Source organism: Brachyhypopomus gauderio, chromosome 5 (genome assembly GCF_052324685.1).
Source record: "Brachyhypopomus gauderio isolate BG-103 chromosome 5, BGAUD_0.2, whole genome shotgun sequence".
Taxonomy (NCBI): domain Eukaryota; kingdom Metazoa; phylum Chordata; class Actinopteri; order Gymnotiformes; family Hypopomidae; genus Brachyhypopomus; species Brachyhypopomus gauderio.
Window position 1 is genome coordinate 12,379,898 of NC_135215.1, and position 23,919 is coordinate 12,403,816.

The 23,919-nt window shown below is 47.2% G+C and overlaps 2 protein-coding genes across 3 annotated transcripts; one reads left to right on the top strand and one right to left on the bottom strand.

The window, feature by feature from the left end:
* The first annotated feature begins 245 nt into the window (after window positions 1-245).
* Window positions 246-18,745, top strand: elp1 (elongator acetyltransferase complex subunit 1). The gene is made up of 37 exons (XM_077005758.1): window positions 246-382; window positions 683-847; window positions 2,686-2,838; window positions 2,944-3,025; window positions 3,140-3,220; window positions 3,338-3,423; window positions 4,099-4,198; window positions 4,305-4,395; window positions 4,602-4,725; window positions 4,833-4,926; window positions 5,042-5,269; window positions 5,404-5,574; window positions 7,809-7,893; window positions 8,006-8,167; window positions 8,313-8,419; window positions 8,614-8,717; window positions 10,619-10,672; window positions 10,965-11,070; window positions 11,587-11,705; window positions 12,361-12,434; window positions 12,543-12,621; window positions 12,719-12,798; window positions 12,891-13,115; window positions 13,409-13,494; window positions 13,602-13,750; window positions 13,889-14,012; window positions 14,111-14,208; window positions 14,666-14,867; window positions 15,518-15,579; window positions 15,737-15,799; window positions 15,899-15,959; window positions 16,048-16,161; window positions 16,322-16,433; window positions 16,536-16,663; window positions 18,076-18,227; window positions 18,459-18,537; window positions 18,623-18,745. Exons 2-37 carry the CDS (start codon window positions 698-700, stop codon window positions 18,688-18,690), a joined length of 4,053 nt encoding a protein of 1,350 aa, XP_076861873.1. The 5' UTR covers window positions 246-382; window positions 683-697; the 3' UTR covers window positions 18,691-18,745.
* A 248-nt stretch (window positions 18,746-18,993) lies between these two features.
* On the bottom strand, window positions 18,994-23,236 carry smu1a (SMU1 DNA replication regulator and spliceosomal factor a). Of its 2 annotated transcripts, XM_077005760.1 has the most exons (12): window positions 23,099-23,236; window positions 22,161-22,371; window positions 21,874-22,026; window positions 21,571-21,681; window positions 21,313-21,441; window positions 20,970-21,089; window positions 20,700-20,816; window positions 20,465-20,592; window positions 20,130-20,256; window positions 19,791-19,958; window positions 19,429-19,581; window positions 18,994-19,323 (listed from the first exon to the last, which is right to left on the bottom strand). In XM_077005760.1, the coding sequence occupies exons 1-12, from the start codon at window positions 23,122-23,124 to the stop codon at window positions 19,225-19,227; spliced, it is 1,542 nt and encodes a 513-aa protein (XP_076861875.1). In that variant the 5' UTR covers window positions 23,125-23,236; the 3' UTR covers window positions 18,994-19,224. The 2 variants fall into 2 exon arrangements, with proteins under 2 accessions (XP_076861875.1, XP_076861874.1); XM_077005759.1 differs by having other exon boundaries at window positions 21,313-21,681.
* Window positions 23,237-23,919: the final 683 nt, after the last annotated feature.

Genomic DNA, 23,919 nt, shown 5'->3' on the forward strand with positions numbered 1-23,919 from the left:
ACGATTAACTCCCAAAAATAAACCACGGAAGGAATAAGCTATTATTATGACAGGTATCTTTTTACGTAGTATATAGATCTGTAAAGCCCATATTTGACATTAGACCATGAAGTGATGGTAGAACCGAGTCATCATGATATTTTGTACACATCGTAAATTATATATTTGTCATATAAAACGATCTATATTAGTTCTGAACTAAATTTCTTCTTATGATGTTCACCTCCCTGACGAAAGGAGGCGATGGGGAGAGAATCAAGTCCATTTGTGAGAGTAACATGTGTGTGTTCGCCTTGAGGTCAGAGTGAAGACAGCAGGATCTTACAGCGTGCTTGTGTTTATATGTCCAGTGTTTCTGTGTGTAGTAGGAGAAGAGCTGACGGTATGAATCGATGACAACCATATTTCTTTGCACTTACATTGACATTTGATCGTTTATAATTTATACTTGTGCATATATTTCATTTTTAGTAGGCGGTGTTATTTTAGCAATATTAGCTAGCCCGTTACATCTGCTGCAGTTAGATAGCATGGCTGGCTCGTTTGGCTAACCTGGTTATTCGTGTTTCTCTCTCGGTCGTGTTGTGACTTTTAATGACAGATCACAGTGTATTCAACACGCGTTTGTGTTATTCGCTAGTTATCTGGATATTATCTGACTATCTTCGGTTTCTGTGTACAGTGACATGCAGCCAGAATGAGAAACCTGAAGTTGCTGAAGTGTTTGCGCTCGGCGGAGCTGCGGAGTCCGGGCGGGCCGCAGTGTTGGTGTGTGAGGACGGACTCGGGCACGGTTCTGGTGGCCTCTCCGCTCTCCGCCATAGAGTACCACCCCCGGTCCGGCCAGGTGAGCCCAACACAAGAGTGTCAGAAAGGCACGACTGTCTTACATTGACGTGTACAGAGGCGGACGAAGTACTCAATTTCATTACTTGAGTCAAAGTACAGATACCACTGTTCAAATGCTACTCCGATACAAGTGAAAGTTGCATGTTCAAAATCTTACTTAAGTGAAAGTACTGAAGTACTTGCTTTTAAAAATACTTAAGTATTAAAGTACACCTTCCGTCACATTTGTAAAAAAGTTATAGTTTAAAAGTATTATACATCCTACCAAATCCTCTTTGGGCATAATATTCATACAGTCTTTGATAATAATCCATAAGGCATATTCCAATGATGTACATCATTCAGGTAGTGGTAGCAGAAAAGTTTAACCTACACTTTAGTTTAAGGAACAAAAACATTTTCTAAAACCACAATTCACTGATTAGCCTAGCCTAACCTGTTTAAGCAAATTATGTTACCATATTAAAAGTCAATAATAAAATGACAGTTTTTCTCTCTTTGCTAGTTAGGTATTCAGTCATCCAATACAACATTATGCTACAGTCAATATAAACAAAGACAAAGTAAAATTAGCAGTGTGGCATCTTGGTAGTCTAACCTTGCTACAACCTTTTGCAGTATGGCTAAAGCCCACCAACTCCATGCCACCCAACATGCTAACAAACTCTTTTCAAACTAGAAATCACAGCCACATTAGAATTATTGACATTAATTCTACACTGACATTAGAATGGAAACATTATTTGACAAGATTCGAATAACCCACACGGTTTCCCTTATTGATGTTTCCGTAGTTTGAATTACTTGCCAATATAATGTTAACATTATTTATAGTGATCCTAGCAGACCTAGCAGTGGAGTGAGCAGGCAAAGTCATTTCACTAGCCTTACTGCAAAGCTCCTCTGACTACATAGTCACTTAACAAAACATTTAGGCTGCATACTGTAATATACTTCCTCAGGTGGGACGGTGAATTTTGGTATGCAGTGATATAGTTTGTTTTTGGCAAACAAAGCATGCATTTAAAACATGCTTTAACATGCATAAAAAAAATAGGAATGATTCATCCGTTCAGAAAACTGGAACATTTTGTCGAGATACGGCCATGGGTGCAAAAGAGCATGCTAGGGTTGCCAGCTCTCACGCATTGAGCGTGAGACACACGCATTTGACCGTTTTCACACGCTCTCACGCCACAGTTCCGATATCTCACGCCGATAAAAAATCTAGTTTATTTACCTCTGATCTATATCTATCAACCACCGGCGATCGCGATATAATACTTAATTTGTGTCCATTTTTCACCGCCCCGGTAACGTTCGCCACCCCCTGATCAACAATTTACACTCGCCACCAAAGTCCAGGTTCAAATCTCCCTCCAAGCGATCTTGAAAAGTTGGCAACCCTGGCATGCTCCATCACCGCCGTCTCCGCTCATGTTGCTGTTATTTAGGAAAAGAACGACTAGCGACACCGAACTTGATTTTACACCTCACAGACACATCCTTGATTGCTGATAGGCTGTCACCTGTGAAAATACTATCGGGGGAGGGGAGGAGAGTTGTGTGTGGAAGTAACGAGTAACGAGAGCTGGACAGAAATGTAGTGGAGTGATAAGTACTGTATTTGTTATTCAACTGTAGTGAAGTGAAAGTCATAAGTATTAAAAAAAAAAATCAACTTAAGTAAAGTACAAATACTCAAGAACTGTACTTAAGTACAGTACTTAAGTAAATGTACTTCGTTACTGCCCACCTCTGGACGTGTAGCCCCAGTCTGGTTAATTGGTTTACACTGTAGAAACTGTGTGAAGTACGTTTTCATCGTTTCTCCAGGTTGTGAATGAAGTGTCCCTGACCGCGGAGGACTACCTCCCTCAAGATGGTAGTGGTGTGGTCGTAGGTATTCAGGACCTGCCGGACCAGGAGGCGGTTTGTGTGGCCACTGCTAAAGGCGATGTCCTTTTGTACAACCTTAGTACTAATGAGGTATTTATCCTCTCTTACTTGCCCTCACTGACACACCCCAAAGTCTTCATGAGCAACTTTTTTTTTCTACACCATAAAACAGTGATTTTTGGTCTCTTTGGCTAGTTGGAGTGTGTTGGTAGCGTCGATAGTGGTCTAACCTCAATGAGCTGGAGTCCAGACCAGGAGCTGGTGACCCTCAGCACAGGTCTGAATGAAGCAGAATACACGAAAACACATGTTCTTCATTAAATGCAGTATAGATTGTGTGTGCATTGTGTGTGGGTGTCCCAGAAGGATTTCCTGTGTGCATGCTTTTTAGGCCAGGAGACACTTATCTTGATGACCAAAGACTTTGAGCCTGTAACTGAGGTGGCCATCCACCAGGATGAGTTTGGAGAAGGTAAGACCCTCATATTTACAAGATTTTTTACCACATTTATCCAAAGTGTTCTGTGTTCTTTAAGATTCTTTGGAGTTGCTGGCTGGTCATTGTGTTAATGGTGTGCTTCTGTGTCAGGTAAATTCATCACGGTAGGCTGGGGAAAGAAGGAGACTCAGTTTCATGGCTCAGAAGGGAAGCAGGCAGCTCAGAGGAAAGCTGCAGTAAGTCCTCATCCTTCTTCCTGTATGAAAGCCATCACAAGTAGATGCTGATTGGTTGGGGCACACCTAACAATTTTTGTGTTTCTTGGTTACTTGTGGATATACAAATAAAAGTTAATAATGGTTGACCTTTTTATTCTAAAGGGACTGCACTGAGTGGAGAGTAATATGTACATAAAAAGTGAGAATCTATGAAATGTTCAATGGCCATAAAGCCTCAGTGATTCTAAAATGAATTTTGTGTGAAGCTTTATTTAGGGTTTATTGTGAGTTGTAGCCCATTTGGAGTTCTTTTATACTGCAGTGATGTGTTTTGTCATACACCAGTATTGCAATGATGTGGTTTGTCATACACCAGTATTGCAGTGATGTGGTTTGTCATACACCAGTGTTGCAGTGATGTGTTTGTCATACACCAGTGTTGCAGTGATGTGGTTTGTCATACACCAGTGTTGCAGTGATGTGGGTTGTCATACACCAGTGTTGCAGTGATGTGGTTTGTCATACACCAGTGTTGCAGTGATGTGGTTTGTCATACACCAGTGTTGCAGTGATGTGGTTTGTCATACACCAGTGTTGCAGTGATGTGGTTTGTCATACACCAGTGTTGCAGTGATGTGGTTTGTCATACACCAGTGTTGCAGTGATGTGGTTTGTCATATGCTGTCATGACAGGAAGTGCAGCCAGCAGTGCCCTGGGATGACCGCAGGCCAAGGATCACGTGGAGAGGCGATGGCCAGCTCTTTGCCGTCAGCGCCATCTGCCCTCACACAGGTGGGTGGGTGTGTGTGTGTGTGTGTGTGTGTGTGCACGTGCCTCTCTCTGATGTAGGAATCTGGACAGAAGAACCTTGTTCCTGAGTGTTTTGGTGCTGTTTCAGGGTGTAGAAAAGTCCGAGTGTGGAACAGAGAATGCGTCCTGCAGGCCACCAGCGAAGCCGTCGACGGTCTGGAACAGGCGCTCTGCTGGAAGTAAGCAGTTCTCAGATCAGAGAGATGGTGTTATGTTGGTGCTTATGGCCGATATGTGGAATGTAGGGCCTGAAGCCTGAACCTTATTACACCGATGGGTCACCCTCATCAGGCAAACCTGCTTCAGAAACCCAGGCCTGTTGATCTGTGTGTGCTTTTACTATGAAATCAGAAATGCTGACAGAGCTAACGTGTGCCTAACTCAGACCCTCGGGAAGTCTGCTAGCCTCTAGCCAGCGGCACCCTAACAAGCACAGCGTGGTGTTTATGGAAAAGAACGGCCTTCTGCATGGAGAGTTCACTCTGCCCTTCCCCAAGGACCAGGTCAAGGTAGGCCACAGCGCCCTCCAACTAGCTGTGTGCTTTATTCGGACGTCCACAAATGCTGTACGTCTACACAGGTGTGTTTATGTAGGTGTGAATGTGTTGCGTTTCAGGTGAAGGAGCTGCTTTGGAACAGTGACTCCACTGTGCTGGCTGTCTGGCTCGAGGACCTCGCTGGAGGAGAGGACGGCAACCACTGCACATACCGTTAGAGACTCCCCGACACGCAGCATTTACATTCAGCGAGACGGCCACCGTTCGCTATAGCTGGAGTCACCCTAACCTTTCTGATGTCACTAGCGGACTCTGTCTGTGTTTTCAGTTCAGCTGTGGACAGTGGGGAATTCCCACTGGTACCTGAAGCAGAGTCTGCACTGGAGCGAGCCGTCGAGGGCCCCGGCCTGCGTGTGCTGGGACCCCGAGAGGCCCCTCCGCCTGCACCTGCTGACCCAGGGCTGGGCCAGCTTCACCTACGACTGGGGCTGGGCCACAGAGCGAAGCCTTGGGGATGACGCGCAAGACGACGCCAGCGTGGCGGTGATTGACGGAGGTGAGGGCCCCGTGCAGAAACGTGTCGCAGAAAGAGTTTGGAATAGCAGCACTTCATTATGTGAGGTGGGGGGACGCGTGGGTGTGTTGTCGTGCGACTGGCCTGATCTTTAGCAAGTGCCGTTGGTTTTGCAGATAAGGTGTTGGTGACCACGTTTCGCCAGTGTGTGGTGCCTCCGCCCATGTGTGCCTACGAGCTGCACCATCCCACTGCTGTCAACCAGGTGGCCTTCCACGCCCAGCCTCAGAGAACCAATGAGCTTGCAGTGTTAACGGTTGATGGGCGGCTCCATATCTATGGTCGAGGTAAGCTGACTAGGAAATAACTTTTCTTTCTCCTTGGTCTGTCCTACCTCTTCTGTGGATTTGAATAGTCGGTCATGTTGTGTGCAGGGTTCCCACGGGTCCTTGAAATCCTTGAAAGTTTGTGAATCTGAAAAAATAAGTTCAAGGCCCTGGAAAGTTTTTGAAAACAGGCATAAAAGACAGCCGTCCTTGAAGGTCCTTGAATATTTTAGGGGGTTTGAAATTTTACATGGATAAAGACCGCAATCAAGTGATTCTTTTAGCATTGATTAAATTAATCAAAAATGTAATTTTATATTCCGAGTTGACCGTTTCAATGTCCGTGTTAAAAGTGAATGACTGTAACTTGACTTCAAGTGTAATAACAAGATTATCACTGATGGTATGAGACAAAATATATAATAGATATTCTTTCAAGAAACATTCTAATACAAATTATAAAACCACAATGGCTTGTCAAATGGCCCATATCTTCTAAAGTAAAAGAGACTGATTTCAAAATAATAATTACAGGCCTGATAGCTTTCAGGCGCCACGCCGGAATTCTGGCGTACCGACACGTCCGCGAGAAAAAAAAAAATTGAGGTGGGGAAAAATCCGTCAAATCATAATGATAAACCACACGCGCACGCATGCCATCTGTTTTGATGCCGAAATATGATCCTTACGATCCTTACGAGGTTCCCAAGTTACAATTTTTCGTGGTTACGACACATCTCCCATTTACTGTATAAAGCCTCGTTTGGACCTAAGTGGTTCTGCGTCGTAAAAGGAACTTAGTGTTTGGTGTGCGCGGCGTCAGGATTAGTTAAACGCAGCTATGGATAAAGGTATTTGCCAAAAGGCTAGCTTTAGGATAGGATAACTGCGTATAGTACGTTATTTACGTACAGTATATACGTATGTTCTGATTTACACCGAAAATCGATTTACGACGGATCAACGTCGTAACCCGGGGACCGCCTGTATTTCAGACATCAGAAGAGCTTCAGAGGTAGATACAAGATAAATTCAGTATTTTATCTTTATTCTGATTTTAAGTTAAATTTTTATCAGAAATATAAGAGTGTTTTTTTTGAGCCGGTACAGGTAGTCAGACGATCTGGTTCATCCTGGCCGCCTTACGGCACAAGGTGTAATACATGAACAAAAGCACAAAATGTATGTCCTAATAAACCAACACAAAATATTTATTAAATTTTATATATAAAAACTAACTATAATCATAATACTTGTAATTATTTTAAACTTTATTTGCATAATTTCTTTGAGTTGTCTGGTATCCTATAATTTACTAACAGTAATGAAGAAATTATTAATCATGCATACAGCATTTTCTCAGAATATTAATAGAAATTTGTTTTTTATTTCACTATTATAATTACCTGACTTATTTATTATTAATTTATTTAAATATTAATTATTAAATATTCTAAATATGGTACACTAACACTCCATACACACACACACACACCCCGCGCTCAGAAAAAGTTCAGGCTCAGGAATTTTTCCCTCTATCACCCCTGTAATTAAGATATATCCTGTAGCCATGTTTCTTGAAAGAAGATTTAAACTTGATGTGGAGTCATGTGCCTTTTGTAAGTCAGAAGATGAATTCCAGGAGCATTTGTTTTTTCATGTCAATATTCACAGTTTCAAAGTTTTTGCACGGACACTAGAAACTCGATTAATCTCAAACTTAGCATTCTTTCTTTTGATACCATTTTACCTTATGCAGAAAACTTAAGTTCAGATTTCTGATGCCATAAATGTAGTCGTACTTTTAGCAAAATACCACATTCTCTAAGTGGAGTGGTTAAAAGCATTATTTTCTCTTTATGAATAATTAAATTCATATTACTCTTCATTAAGTAGATTAACAAACTTTAGGTGAATGTCACCTTCTCACAGGTGCATTGCTAAATTGCCAGTTATGTTGAGTGTGAGTGAAGTTTTCGTTGAAACAGCGCTTAATGTCATGCACAGAAAATTTCAGGATGCCTGTCTTGAAATGACATTCAGTCTTTTGAATTTGCATTGTATTAACATGGTTTTTTGATAACATATTCAGAGATAAAAGTAGGTAAATGTTGCCAGGTGCAGTCCTTGAATTTGAGGAAGTTGGTCCTGGAAAGTCATTTAAAGGTTCTTGAATTTGATGTTAACCGAGGTGTGGGAACCCTGTGTGTGTGTGTGGTGGTTTTGGATGTAAAGTCCCCCTCCTTTTGATTCAGGCACTGGAGAGGCCAGCCCTCCTGAAACAGGACCATGTGGGTTCAGAGTTGTCTCCAAACCAGCAGTCTTACAGAGGACGTACAGGTTGGGTTCAGTTTTTGATATCATTGCTAAGCTACGACAACTGTTGCACAGTGCTTCTCATCCTGAGGAGGTGGGATGTGTGTAGTTCAATGGTGATGTGTCCTGCATGCAGTGTCACAGTAGACCAGGAGGGGGTGCTGCTCATGCGCTTGCTGCTCTGGCTGAGGGAAGACGTGTTTGCAGCGGTGGGATGTGGAGACGGCCTGAATGAGTCGCGCGTGCTCATACTCGCCCCGGCCCAGACGCAGGGGTCTGACCACAGGCTGGAGATCAGGTGCTGGAGACTCATTCTCTGGGGTCATTAGTGTGCCTTCAGGTCCGGCGTGCTGCGTGACCACGTAGGCAGCAGGACGGGCACTTTACTTACGTGTTTATGTATTCGTTTTTCATTTTTACAATTTGTCTGGCATTTTATATAGGGCAGAGGTCAAGGTCGAAGGTCACGTGGTCAGTATGTTCCACAGCTCCAGGAGTGGCACTCTGGCTGTGCAGCTGGAAGATGGTCAGATCCGGAGAGTGTGCTGGGGTGAGTGATCCAGCACTGCTCACCCTGTGGAGTGAACATGGGAGGGGAAGAGTGTGCTGTGGGATGGTGTGCTCACCTTTATTCCTCCATTTGACCTTTCACCCTCATATGAAACATCAGATACTGTATTTACGCTCTGACCTCTGAACTCTGTAGGGGTGTTGACAGTGATTTTGTTGAATGTCCTTATTCAGACGTCCCTGAGGTAACGGTCACTGACTGGGAGGATTCCATGGGGGGCAGCGTCCACTTTCCACTCTCTTGTGTACACACTGCCCTGTGTGTCATGGGCGGACAGGTACTAGAACAGCTTCATTCTCATTTGTGTGTATATGTAGGGGTGTGTGTGTTTAGTCCTCCACTCTCTCTTATAGGGGTGTGTGTGTTTAGTCCTCCACTCTCTCTTATAGGGGTGTGTGTGTTTAGTCCTCCACTCTCTCTTATAGGGGTGTGTGTGTTTAGTCCTCCACTCTCTCTTATAGGGGTGTGTGTGTTTAGTCCTCCACTCTGTCTCTTATAGGGGTGTGTGTGTTTAGTCCACCGCTCTGTCTCTTATAGGGGTGTGTGTGTTTAGTCCTCCACTCTGTCTCTTATAGGGGTGTGTGTGTTTAGTCCTCCACTCTGTCTCTTATAGGGGTGTGTGTGTTTAGTCCACCGCTCTGTCTCTTATAGGGGTGTGTGTGTTTAGTCCACCGCTCTGTCTCTTATAGGGGTGTGTGTGCTTAGTCCACCGCTCTGTCTCTTATAGGGGTGTGTGTGTTTAGTCCTCCGCTCTGTCTCTTATAGGGGTGTGTGTGTTTAGTCCTCCACTCTGTCTCTTATAGGGGTGTGTGTGTTTAGTCCTCCACTCTGTCTCTTATAGGGGTGTGTGTGTTTAGTCCTCCACTCTGTCTCTTATAGGGGTGTGTGTGTGTTTAATCCTCCACTCTGTCTCTTATAGGGGTGTGTGTGTTTAGTCCTCCACTCTGTCTCTTATAGGGGTGTGTGTGTTTAGTCCTCCACTCTGTCTCTTATAGGGGTGTGTGTGTTTAGTCCTCCACTCTCTCTTATAGGGGTGTGTGTGTTTAGTCCTCCACTCTGTCTCTTATAGGGGTGTGTGTGTTTAATCCTCCACTCTGTCTCTTATAGGGGTGTGTGTGTTTAGTCCTCCACTCTGTCTCTTATAGGGGTGTGTGTGTTTAGTCCTCCACTCTGTCTCTTATAGGGGTGTGTGTGTTTAGTCCACCGCTCTGTCTCTTATAGGGGTGTGTGTGTTTAGTCCTCCGCTCTGTCTCTTATAGGGGTGTGTGTGTTTAGTCCTCCGCTCTGTCTCTTATAGGGGTGTGTGTGTTTAGTCCTCCACTCTGTCTCTTATAGGGGTGTGTGTGCTTAGTCCACCGCTCTGTCTCTTATAGGGGTGTGTGTGTTTAGTCCTCCACTCTGTCTCTTATAGGGGTGTGTGTGTTTAGTCCACCGCTCTGTCTCTTATAGGGGTGTGTGTGCTTAGTCCACCGCTCTGTCTCTTATAGGGGTGTGTGTGTTTAATCCTCCGCTCTGTCTCTTATAGGGGTGTGTGTGTTTAGTCCTCCGCTCTGTCTCTTATAGGGGTGTGTGTGTTTAGTCCTCCGCTCTGTCTCTTATAGGGGTGTGTGTGTTTAATCCTCCGCTCTGTCTCTTATAGGGGGGTGTGTGTTTAATCCTCCGCTCTGTCTCTTATAGTGGTGTGTGTGTTTAGTCCTCCGCTCTGTCTCTTATAGGGGTGTGTGTGTTTAATCCTCCGCTCTGTCTCTTATAGGGGTGTGTGTGTTTAATCCTCCGCTCTGTCTCTTATAGGGGTGTGTGTGTTTAATCCTCTGCTCTGTCTCTTATAGGGGTGTGTGTGTTTAATCCTCTGCTCTGTCTCTTATAGGGGTGTGTGTGTTTAATCCTCCGCTCTGTCTCTTATAGGGGTGTGTGTGTTTAGTCCTCCGCTCTGTCTCTTATATGGGTGTGTGTGTTTAATCCTCTGCTCTGTCTCTTATATGGGTGTGTGTGTGTTTAATCCTCCGCTTTGTCTCTTATAGGGGTGTGTGTGTTTAATCCTCCGCTCTGTCTCCTATAGGGGTGTGTGTGTTTAATCCTCCGCTCTGTCTCTTATAGGGGTGTGTGTGTGTTTAATCCTCCGCTCTGTCTCTTATAGGGGTGTGTGTGTGTTTAATCCTCCGCTCTGTCTTTTAACAGGAGCATTTGATAGGTCTCACAGAGAGATCTCAGCTCTATATTGGTAACTGTGAGGTATGTATGATTTGATCTAAAATGTTTTTACTGGAGTATGAATCTAATGTTTTAACACTGCAGAGCAGTTTTTCTTCTAATCTTGGCATCTGTGTACAGTACTACTGGATAATTAAATGATTTCCCTGAGCTCAACGCATTTACTAACGATCATAATAAGCCATTCATTAGTTAAAATGTGTTTTGGAGCCATGGGTAAATGTTGCATGGCGTGTTTGAAGGTTGCCGTGGTGATATCTCTGTGCTGGGATGGTTCTCCTCCGCGTGACGTCGCTGTGCTCCCCCTGTGCAGGTGGCGTCCGGCGTGTCCTCCTTTGTGGTGTACGACGAGTTCCTCCTGCTCACCACACACGCGCACACCTGCCGCTGTATCCGCCTGAGCGCCATGTCCGTGAAAGGTGTGGAAGTGGGAGGGGCCTAAATGCGAGCAGCACAACTAATGTAACTCTTGTGCTTGGCTTACGTCGCGTGGTTTCAAGTTTCTCGCAGGCAGGGAAGAGAGGAAACATGGACACAGATACCTTCATTAATGCCACAGGGCAGGAACATGGCAGCTGCGGTTTCAGTGTTTTGTGTCTTTTTGGCTTATCAGTGTCCTGAAATCCTTTTACAGTTCAGTAAACAGTAATGTGATTTCAAAGTGGTTCCAAGGTTTAAGCTTTCCTCTCAGCAATATCAAGTGCTGTCAGAATATCATCCATTATATATCTTGCAATAACGCCTGTGACCGTATTCGCAAAGCAATCTCCATGACAACAGGAAGAAACTGTAGGTGGCACTTTGAGTCTCTGATGGAACAGATGGTTCCCATATGCATAGTGTGGGTTCTGCTCGGCGTAGAGTTTTCTGGAAAGTTCTTGCATCTGTTTTATGTTGTAAAAAAAAAAAAAAAACTTTTCCTGGTGCGTGTGCAGACCTGCAGGCTACCCTGAACTCCCACTCAAACGCTCAAAACGATGAGAGCACCCGCAGGGTGGAGAGAGGCTCCCGCATCGTTACTGTGGTGCCGCAGGACACACGGCTCATCCTGCAGGTCTGTACTGAACCCATCCACACGTACGGGTGTAGCTAAAGGGTGGAGGAATGGGCTGTACTGAACCCATCCACACGTACGGGTGTAGCTAAAGAGTGGAGGAATGGGCTGTACTGAACCCATCCACACGTACGGGTGTATCTAAAGGGCGGAGGAATGGGCTGTACTGAACCCATCCACACGTACGGGTGTAGCTAAAGGGCGGAGGAATGGGCTGTACTGAACCCATCCACACGTACGGGTGTAGCTAAAGGGTGGAGGAATGGGCTGTACTGAACCCATCCACACGTACGGGTGTAGCTAAAGGGCGGAGGAATGGGCTGTACTGAACCCATCCACACGTACGGGTGTATCTAAAGGGCGGAGGAATGGGCTGTACTGAACCCATCCACACGTACGGGTGTAGCTAAAGGGTGGAGGAATGGGCTGTACTGAACCCATCTACACGTACGGGTGTAGCTAAAGGGCGGAGGAATGGGCTGTACTGAACCCATCCACACGTACGGGTGTATCTAAAGGGTGGAGGAATGGGCTGTACGTGGTGCTGTTGAAACCTTTAATACCATCGTTTCCTAGACGGCACCTACGGGTTTGTGGTGGTTTCTCGTGATTTCTTGTGAGCTTTGAGCATGTTCTCTTGTGGCTTGGTCCACAGATGCCCCGTGGTAACATCGAGACCGTCCACCATCGAGCTCTAGTGCTCGCCCAGCTCAGGAAGTGGCTGGATGGGTACGTGCCGTCTCTGTTTTTAAAGGTTCATGTGCCTAAAATGGATGAGTGGAGGTAAGGATAAAACCATAAGGATTGTGTTCAGAGTCCTGCTTCCTGCTGCTGTAGGTTGAAGTTTCGAGAGGCTTTTGAGAGCATGAGGAAGCTACGAATCAACCTCAACCTCATCTACGACCACAGTCCCCGCGTGAGTGACCTCACCATGACCTCACCATGACCTCCGCATGACCTCACCCCTGACCGCTGTGCTGCTTAGCGATGTGAACGCTCTTTGATCTGCACAGGTGTTCTTGGAGAATGTTGAGCTGTTTCTCACACAGATCGACTCCGTCAACCACATCAACCTTTTTCTCACAGAGCTCAAGTAAGTTCCTGTTTTTGAGGTGGTTCCACATGTTAAGGATTCTGTGTTGTTTGTCAGAACGTGTCAGCATTCTGGGATGTGTCGTCCGTTAGGGAGGAAGACACCACCAAGACGATGTACCCTCACCCAATGGGTACCGCATGCCAGCCAGTTTCTGGAGGAGGAGGAGGAGGAGGAGGAGGAGGAGGAGGAGGAGGAGGAGAAGGAGGAGGAGGAGGAGGAGGAGGAGGAGGAGGAGGAGGAGAAGGGCTGAGGAAGAAAGTGGACGTTGTCTGTGATGCTCTTCGGTCAGCTATGGAAACTCTCGACCCACAAAAGTATGTTTGTTTACATTTTCTGAATGCTTTCTGAAAGGATTTTCAGGACATGGATTGGTGCAGAAGCCGGTGTTACATTTGAACAAAATATTAAGAACCATGTTGCTTCTGTTTTGCAAGCTGGCCTAACACTGTGACTCGCATTAGTGTCTAGACTGGAAAATTGTTTTATTTTTTTACTCTTCTGCAGTATTTCTTTGTCCCATTTATTTATGTGGTAGTCCAATCGGTTCAGTGTCCCCTTGGTAGCTATCTGAGTGTTCACTAGATCCACTCGTCCTCTGTTCATGCAGATATTGCCTGTGCATTTTAACATCACACGTAAGGAAGACCACACCAGAACTGGAGATTGCTCTACAGAAGGTCCATGAATTGCGCGGTGAGAATGATGTTTTTTGTGTTTAGCAAGCACACCATGGAGAAAGCAGTCATGTCCATGTCTGCTGTACGTGTGTGTAGAAGCTTAGTTTGACATTCTTCGTTTAGTGAACCCACCCGGTGCAGAGCACGGTGTGGATGCAGAGGAGGCCCTGAAGTATCTCTTGTTCTTGGTCAACGTTAACGAGCTGTACGAACACTCTCTGGGAACCTACGACTTTGACCTGGTGCTTATGGTAGCAGAAAAGTCTCAGAAGGTAAGTGTTGGATTTTCTGTACGGTTAACAAGAATTCATACTTGACTTCTACACCTGCTGCTAAGAACCACAACGAGGAAACGGAAGTGAAATCTGAGACCTCCATGCCATGTCCTCCCTCTATCTGCTCGTCTTTAGGATCCTAAAGAATATCTCCCCTTCCTGAACATGCTGAAGACCTTGGAGAGCAACTACCAGCGCTACACCATCGACAAACACCTGAAGAGATACAGAAAAGCCTTACATCACCTCAGCAAGTGTGGTGAGAGGCTCCCCCGCGCTCCCGCACTCCGCTAGTCGGAGAAGAAAACGAGCCCCGTAACCCGAGTCTTTCTCTCCTCCCGCCTCTGGGGCCCTCAGGTGAGGAGCACTTCACTGAGCTGGTGAACCTGGTGAAGGACCAGCGGCTGCACAGCGAGGCACTACAGCTCTACCCGTCAGACAGCCAGCAACACAAGGTCAGCGCTCCATTAAGGGCCCATTAAAATAACAGCTTGAGCACGCTGCCATCACCTGGTGTGTTGGCTGGTGGTTGTTAGTCACATGGCTGCAGCCTTCTGAGTAAGTAACCACCTCCAGGAACCCCGTGTCTGTTAGAACTACACACGCTTGGGGATCTTAATGTTTTGTGTGGTTTTGCTCGGAGCCAGAGTGTCATTTCTGTCCGTTAGTCTAGCGTGTGTGTGTGTGTGTGTGTGTGTGTGTGTGTGTGTGTGTGTGTGTGTGTGTGTGTGTGTGTGTGTGTGAGAGTGTTAGACAGGTAGAAATGCAGTAACGAGCTGGATGGGTTACATGTTTGCAGCTTGCTTGGCCGCTCTTGTGTTAAAGCGGACTGCGGTTCAGTCTTTGAGACGGTGGTGTGCCTGTGGGTGGACTCCACCGTGAACACCTGACCTTCCTGTGATGTCTTGACAGGTGCTGACTGTGGCCTACGCAGAGTACCTGCTGGAGCAGCAGCAGCCCGAGGAGGCGGGGTTGTTGCTATGGCGATGTGGAGAAATGCCCCGTGCCCTGCAGGCCTTTGTCAGCTGCACTAGTTGGAGGCATGCCCTCTCCGTGGCAACGCACATCCCTGTGACCGATGGTCAGCTGGCACAGCTTGCCCGAGACCTGGCAGGTAGGGGTGTGTGTGTGTAGGGGTGAGGGTGTGTGTAGTGGTGAGTGTAGAGGGGTGTGTGTGTGTGTGTGTGTGTGTGTGTGTGTGTGTGTGTGTGTGTGTGTGTTTGTAGGGGTGAGGGTGTGTGTGTGTAGTGGTGAGTGTAGAGGGGTGTGTGTGTGTGTGTGTGTGTGTGTGTGTGTGTGTGTGTGTGTGTGTGTGTGTGTGTGTGTATAGGGGTGAGGGTGTGTGTGTGTGTATAGGGGTGAGGGTGTGTGTGTGTGTATAGGGGTGAGGGTGTGTGTGTGTGTGTGTAGGGGTGAGTGTAGAGGGGTGTGTGTTTGTGTGTAGGGGTGAGGGGGTGTGTGTGTGTGTAGGGGTGAGGATGGGGGTGTGTGTGTGTGTAGGGGTGAGGGTGTGTGTGTGTGTGTGTGTGTAGGGGTGAGTGTAGAGGGGTGTGTGTGCATGCATGATCATCCATCTGTCTGCTTAATAACCAAGTGTGTGATTATGACTGCAAGATTAATGTTTTTACTATTTATTAAGAGCAAAAACTGAACATTCACACCTAATGAGACGGGATGGTTTAAATATGATGCCTTTTCTTCTTCAACCTCTGTGGTGCATCAGTGCTCCTCGTGTTCCTCACCTGCGTCTGCGTGATGTTTCAGGGGAGCTGCTGCAGATGAGGAGGGCCAGCGAGGCCGCCCTGCTGCTGGAGCAGTACGCCCAGGTGCGCCCTCCCCCTTCCCATCATGCCCTCTGACAGACGGCTACCCATCGTGCAGTAGTGGGAGTCTAAAGTGATACGGCCCCACGTTACCCCAGCACACCCTCCTGTAGTCATGATTGTGTTGATGGCTCTGACCTGTTGGTTCATGTGTTGTCAGGACTGTGAAGAGGCCATCTCAGCGCTCATCACGGGGGCGGCGTGGGACGAAGCCCTCAGACTGGTAAGAGCTTTTTTCAGGCTCCTCGTTCCTTGATCGCTTTATTTCTGCCACATGTTTCTACTGAGCTCCGATTTACGCCTTGCTCACGCCCTTCTCCAGATATCCTTGTACCGCAGACAGGACATCACTGAAACCCATCTGAAACCTGCTCTTTTAGAAGGTAGAACCCTCCTCCGTGAGCCTTTAAGCCTGCTGTGACGCTGCGTGTGCGTGCCTGTCCCACTGAGCGTCTTTGTGTTTCCGTCTAGCCCACAGCGTGCAGACGGCCTTCCTGGAGTCTCAGACGGCCCTGTTCACACGTCACAAGAGCCGTCTGGCGGTGGTGCGGGAGCTGAAGGAGAAGAACAGGCAGCAGCTCGTCGGTGAGGCGCCTCTCAAACGCCAACATTTGGCACATTTTTCACGAGGATCTTGGGAGTCTCTCTTTCTCTTCTCTGATTGTGGTTTTTTCAAAATGCTCCTTTGAACGAGCACCGTGTTGTGTCTTTCTTTCGATCTCGCGTGTCCCACAATGCTGTGCAGACGAGGATGGCCCCGACTGTGTGGAGGCGGAGCTGTACTCCGAGGCCAGCAGCGTCCTGACGGGCAGCCGTCTCGGATCCAAGTACTCGCACAGCAACTCGCGCATCTCCTCGTGCGTAACCCCGTCTCCTCCGCTGCCGGCCCTGAAACACACGCCACCAGGGCGGGTGAACCCGCGGTAAAAGGCTCTGCCTGCCTCTGCTCTTCTGTTCAGGAGGTCTTCAAAGAACCGCAGGAAGGCGGAGGGCAAGAAGCACAGCCTGAAGGAGGGAAGCCCCTTTGAGGACGTGGCCTTGCTCCACGCTCTCATTCAGATCATCCACGTCGTCGATAAGATGAGGGGTGAGGTTTGCAATTCTACTCGCAGACACGCAGTTTTAGAGTTTTGCAACATGGCCCACGAGTCGTATGAACTTGCACTAGCGTAGATTCCCGTCCCTGGATAAGTTCTCCTAATCTGCGTCATTGGCGCCCCTCCCCAGCTCGGTGCCAGGCCCGTCTGTACTGGGCCGGCTGCCTCTGGTAAGCTGGTGTTACAGCAGAACGTAATGGGACTTTGGGAAGACTGTTGTAATGGAGTCGATACACTCCCTGCAGTGGTGGACTGTTGTAATGGAGTCGATACACTCGTGGTGGACTGTTGTAATGGAGTCGATACACTCGTGGTGGACTGTTGTAATGGAGTCGATACACTCCCTGCAGTGGTGGACTGTTGTAATGGAGTCGATACACTCCCTGCAGTGGTGGACTGTTGTAATGGAGTCGATACACTCGTGGTGGACTGTTGTAATGGAGTCGATACACTCGTGGTGGACTGTTGTAATGGAGTCGATACACTCCCTGCCGTGGTGGACTGTTGTAATGGAGTCGATACACTCCCTGCAGTGGTGGACTGTTGTAATGGAGTCGATACACTCGTGGTGGACTGTTGTAATGGAGTCGATACACTCCCTGCCGTGGTGGACTGTTGTAATGGAGTCGATACACTCCCTGCAGTGGTGGACTGTTGTAATGGAGTCGATACACTCGTGGTGGACTGTTGTAATGGAGTCGATACACTCGTGGTGGACTGTTGTAATGGAGTCGATACACTCGTGGTGGACTGTTGTAATGGAGTCGATACACTCGTGGTGGACTGTTGTAATGGAGTCGATACACTCCCTGCAGTGGTGGACTGTTGTAATGGAGTCGATACACTCGTGGTGGACTGTTGTAATGGAGTCGATACACTCCCTGCCGTGGTGGACTGTTGTAATGGAGTCGATACACTCCCTGCCGTGGTGGACTGTTGTAATGGAGTCGATACACTCCCTGCAGTGGTGGACTGTTGTAATGGAGTCGATACACTCCCTGCAGTGGTGGACTGTTGTCTGCAGGCGTGGGAGTTTCTCCTCCGTTCGAGCTTTGATTCCTCATAGTTTTGTCAAAGTGAACCTCCTGCTAGCAGCAGCTGCTGGTTGTTTCCTTCGTACAGTTGGGCTGTAGCCAGTGAAACCACAGGACCCTCTTTTATTTATTTACTTATTATGGGATAGACAACTAAAGGCCAGACTTAAGTCTAACTGAATATATTTGGGGGGGGGGGGGGGGGGGGGGGACCACAACAAACAATGCAGTCAAGCACAGAAACACAGTAACAAGGGCACAGAGCCCTTCTGGTCCAGAGGCGGGTACAACCGCGCAGCTCTGGTCCATAACGCTCTGGAACATCAGAGAAATGTCGGAGACTTCAACGTCTACTGTGTTCTCTACAGAGGAGGTCCACAGCCTGCTCAAGGCCCTGGTGCTGTTTCAGTTTGACACGCTGGCTGGGAGCCTGCAGGCCAAATACAGTGAGCTACTGCAGCTCATGGAGACGAGCATCCCTGAGATCTGGCACGAGGGTCTTCAGCAGGCCTCAGCACCAGTAAGACACACACGTTCTTTTTTAATTATTAAAATTCTTAAGAGATACCACATGATTTTTATATACTGGGTTAATATTTTTCACCATTGCTGATGAAAGTTGCAGTACAAAATCATTAGGAGCCTTTAAGAAATCTAACAGTATCAGTTATATTAGCTGTCTTGTACAGTAATTAATCTTTAGCTATGAGTTTGGCTGGTTGTAGAATCAGAAACGTTGTCTTGGTGGTAGATTACAGGGCCCAACTCAACTGCCAATAGCATCACAGCTTGTCTGCAGCAGCCCAGAGCGTCTTCAGGGCCCCGGGGAGGTGAGTAGAGCCAGCCACACCCGTCACGCATCAACCAGCCATCTGAGATCTGTGCTTATAACAGTTCCACGCTTCTCTCACTCAGACACGGAGGTCCTCACACCCCCCAAGATGCGGCAGTCTGTCAGATGGGAACTCTATAGTCTTAAGTAACTGGTTTTGTTTATAAATTTATGTATTTCATTAAAATATCTAAAACAAAAAATAAGTACTTTGAACTTAATTTCATGCCAGGTTTACACTCAATATGGTTTTCCAAGTATATAGTAATATGAGGAGTATCTTCATGCTGACACAGGCATTTTACAAACTTGGAGAAATTAAATGGAGAAACATGATACATTGAAGTCTTCCCAATGTATCCAGCGTGTCACTGGGCCAATAAAGGAGATCATAGTATAGCCCACATTCACAGGAACAATCCACCCCCTCCCACATGTGAATAAAAGGCACAAATGTGATAAACGTTTAATTGCAAAGATTATTTTTCATGAAAAACTGAGTTACCTGCTATTATATAGTTCTAATAACACATCCACAAACAACTCCAACTTTCCAAAAACAAAACCTCCGTTCTACTACAGTCAAACAAAAGAAATATGTACAAAAAAACATTTAAAAACCAAAACTATCTGCAACCCTTCTCCTGTACGACACCCAGGAAGAAAGCCGGTGAAGTCCGATGTCTTAAGGTTTCCAGAGCTTGAGCAGACCGTCCTCACTGTATGTACTTATCAGGTTCTGATGAGGGTGGTGGGCAATACCAATGACATCCTTCTCATGGACCTGGTCGGGAACACACAATTCCAAACATGAAGAATCTCAAACCCAGGAAGTGAAGCTAAAAGACCAGGCCAGGCCGTCATAGCGGGCTTGGTGATGGACTCTTACCGTCAAGGTTCTCTCCAGTTTGCCCGTGACTGTGCTGAAGCAGTACAGGACAAAGTCCTCTCCCACACAGTAGATCCACTCTCCTCTGGGCGACAGCGTGCAGCACACAAAGTCTCCCCCCTCACGCTTACCGGAGCTAAAACTCCTCACGATCTGCATCACGGACACATGACCACAAATCAGACCTCACCAAGCACAGAACACGCACAGTAACACTGAAGTAAATGCAACAGTGACGAGACGTACAAGTTATACTGTGAAAGCTGACGAGTGTTTAATGCAGTTTAACTTTGGAGCATCTGCACGGGAAAGCAGACGCCGTCCACAGTTGGGCGTCACTGGCCCCCCGCACCCACCCTTACCTGCCCCTGCATGTTCATGATGACCACTGTGTTGGAGCGGTTGCACACCACAAAGTGCTCCGGGTTCTTGGGAAGCAGAAGCACGTTGTTCACAGTGATGTCGGTGCCGGCTGATGCACCCAGAGACTTAAAGGTGTTCGTGCATTCCGTGGTCTTCACGTTCCAAATCTGAACAAACCCAAAGTAAACGGATTGCAAACTTCACTCGAAAGGTGTGAGGACAGACACTGTTCAACTGGCCACTGAAAAGGATGGAGAAATCAACTCTGTGGTCTGTGGCACTGCAAGGAACATCGAAGAGTTCCAGAGATGTGGAGAGGGTCTGGAGATGGAGCGTACCTTCACAGTTCCATCAGAGGAAGCACTGATGATGTGGTGGCCATCGGGAGTAAACGTGGCTTCGTTAACAAAGGAAGAATGGCCTCGGAACTCTTTCAGACACTTGCCCGACTTCAGACCGTGTACTCTGATGCAAGAAACGCACCTCATTACAACATTTATTTTCTTTGAGGTAAGCAAACACATTCAGCATTAACAAATGAACATACATGCACTGACGGATGTGCATCAAGAACCTTGAAATATGGCACTCGCATGCTTCGCCTAAACGTAAGCACATCCACCAAACAGATCCCAGATCAGCCCTCTTAACACGGGCTCCAGGGGGTCCTCACCTGATGGTCTGGTCGAAGGAGGCAGAGAGGAGCTGACTGCTGTCCTTGGAGAAGCTCACGCAGGTGACGCCTTTGCTGTGAGCGCGCTCGAACCGCCGCAGACACTGACCACTCTGAATCTTCCACACCTGCCCAGACACAGGAGAAAACACAGATGCACATCCACAGACCTACAACCACAGACATGTGCACTACACAATCCCAGTGCCAGTGGCGTTCCCGCCCAAGGGCAGACCTTCACTTTGCCGTCCTGAGCTCCTGTGGCCAACATCTCGGTGTCCCGGCTAAAACACATGCAGAGCACCGCATCGTCCATCATCATGAAGTTATCCTGCGCCTGGTACTTCAGATCCTGTGTAACACACACACACCTTAATAAAGCAATAAATGAAGAACATACACAGACAACCATGCAAACTACAGCATCCACATATATACTGAGAACAGCTTCATATCCGAGACACGGCAGCGGGCAGGCAGGGTTTTGGAGTTCGAATGTCTGTACCTTCCTGATCTTTCCTGTAGTGAAGTTCCAGACCTCAATGAAACCATCAACTGATCCCGTGACCAGATACTGGCCATCAGGTGAGAAACGGGAGCACTCCACATGGGACTTCTGACCAAACTGCACGCGCGCGCACACACACACACACACACACAATTTAGTCATTCATCCATTTACAAACAGATTCAGCCAAATAAACGTTGATAATCTGCCATCACATAGAACGTTACTGGCTCTGCTTTCCCCATAACATCAGAGTTAAGAGGCATCAACTCTCAGAAAGGGCGTTCACTTACACGGCCCTTCAGCGGAGTGCGTGAGGAACGTGAGTGAGGAGCAGTACCTTGATGTGTCTGCTGAGCTGTGTGGGGAAGCGTTCCTCCTCCACGTCCTTCACTGCAGCTTTACCTCGGAACAAGTCGATGGTCATGCCAGGAGGGAGGAGACCCTGATGCTGCTGCCACTTTAGGGACTGGGGGGGAAGAAGGGACCACAGATCAAACCCTCCAGCCACAGCAGCGGCATCAGACAAAGATCCGGTTGGATTTACACTCCGTGGTATGTGGAGCAGCAGTATGGGGAGGGGGCGGGGCTTCCTCACCTGGCCGAGCAGGGCCATGAGACGAGAGGGGGGCACCACGCTGACCTCCCCAGCTAGGGCCTGAGCAATGGCCGCCCTCCGCTTCTCCTTACTGCTGCCATCAGGGTACGCCTGCAAACACACACCGGTCACTCGTGTAACTCCACATTTACTACAACATCAGAGTAGCAGCACACACACAGCTGTTTCTCTCCGACCTTCCCTAGCTGTGGATGAACTCTCAAAAAAAGAACTGACAGAAGTTCAGACAGAGCTGTGCTGATTCACACTTGTGGTCATTTCTCCCTTTGTCTCGTTACCCACCTCTCTGGGGTCGAAGTAGGAGCGCGCCAGCAGGTTCTCCAGGTGGATGTATCTCTCGGGCTGGGTCTGTTTCAGCATGATCATGGGGTCGGTCTGTCTCAGCAGAGACCGGGCGGCGCCCAACTCTCGCAACTCAATCAGCTCCAGCACCACCTGCAGGGTTGGACTCGGGTCAACTACGACAGGCATTTTGCGTTGTGGATCAGAACATCAGGAGGCAACGTGCCGTCAGGGAGAGCTTCCATCACCACGCAGCCAGTGCTGGACTGCGGCTCCGCGAGTCTCACCTGTTCGTACAGATCGATCAGCGTCTTGTCTGGGAGTTTGAGGGACTGGATAGCCTGAAGCACGGTGTCCCAGTGACCACTGTTGATATCTGCCACAAAACTCTCAATACTATCCACTGTGTTGAGCGACACGGTGGTCTCCTCCTGCAGCGTTGCGAGGGTGCGATGCAAGTTATTCTCCTTCAAATACTGCATGATCAGACGAATAACGCTACAAAACAAACAAATATTTCAGCATATTGTATTTTTAATGTCTTGGGCAGTCTGTAATGACAATTTTGTGTACACATTTAGCACTGTAGAGAATAAATGTTGTTTGAATGCTTGCAGGGTTGACATTTAGTCCCCCATGAAGAGGCAGTGAGAGGACCTCCTCATCCCCCGGTTACAATCAGTAAAGGTTTCATCTCTTAATACCCCGATATATCTAAACTAATATGGCCTCTTTGTTAGCTAACTATTTCAGAATATAAGGGCCCAACACCCTTTGGATGTAGGATGTTGATTATAAACCAAAACTTTGAGAGTTACTTAAAACACAGAACACACAATAACAGATGATATTTCCTACACCAACGTTTCATACATTTACAGTAGTGATCAGTGGCCAGATAGCTAAAGCTAAAGCTTCCTGCGTCTGCTCCCTCTGGTCAGGAGTGTGGACTCATTCAAGTGCAGATGGACCTTCAGTAGGTGGAGACATGATTAAACCTGATGTACTCACACACACTTACACACCGTGTCTGGTTACCGCGATACACTCAATATTTTACACAATAACTGTTGGTCATCGCTCAACTAGCGTTAGCTAGCTAGCCAGTCCTCTTAACTATACTGCACGACCTGAGTCTTTCAGAATACATGTTATATTTACCATAAGGTAAAACTACATAAATGCACACAATGCACCCGTATAATTCATATAATCGGTAACTTACTCTGCAGATTCAATTTCGAGAGACATGGTTTGGAAAATTGCTAAGCGAGACACGCAGTCAAACCGGAACAACGCTTCTTCTTGTGGCTCGATGTGTTGATATGAGCGCCGTGTGGCGCCCCCTCGTGTTCGCAGCCACCACTACACCCAGCATTACACATGAACACATTAACACTGGCTCACTCAACTAGTTACGCCGTGATAACAAAAACAGCAGCAATACCGCAAGGTGTGTGTGTGTGTATTTTAACTGGGTTACCTACTAGACGGGCTATTTTGTCTCTCACATGGAGATGTTCCAAAATTATGCTTCTCTAATAGGAGAAACTTTAAAACATTTAAGAACAGACCAACAAACAGACTGTGACAAAGGCGATTTATAGAAAACACAGTTCGGCGATGAGCAAAGTTTCACGCCTGGTCTACCCTTTGACACGTTTGACCTAGGAAACGAAGTTTGTTTCTAAACGGTGTTTATATAGAGAGTGTTTCAGCACTTATAGAGTGAATATAGAGAGTGTTTCAGCACTTATAGAGTGAATATAGAGTGTTTCAGCACTTATAAAGTGAATATAGAGTGTTTCAACACTTATAGAGTGAATATAGAGAGTGTTTTAGCACTTCACTGTTATCCAGCCGCAGTCATCTCTAGGGCCTAATGGTAAAGCACTCGAAAATCGACTGAATTGGTATTTCAAACCCTGCCTAGGATGTGTGCTATTATCAACCTCTTAATCGAGTCCCTAGTCCGAATTAAATTGTGTCTGCCAGCTTTGTCCAGTAGGGGGAGGAGGCAGCTGAAGACGGAAGGGATGTTTTATT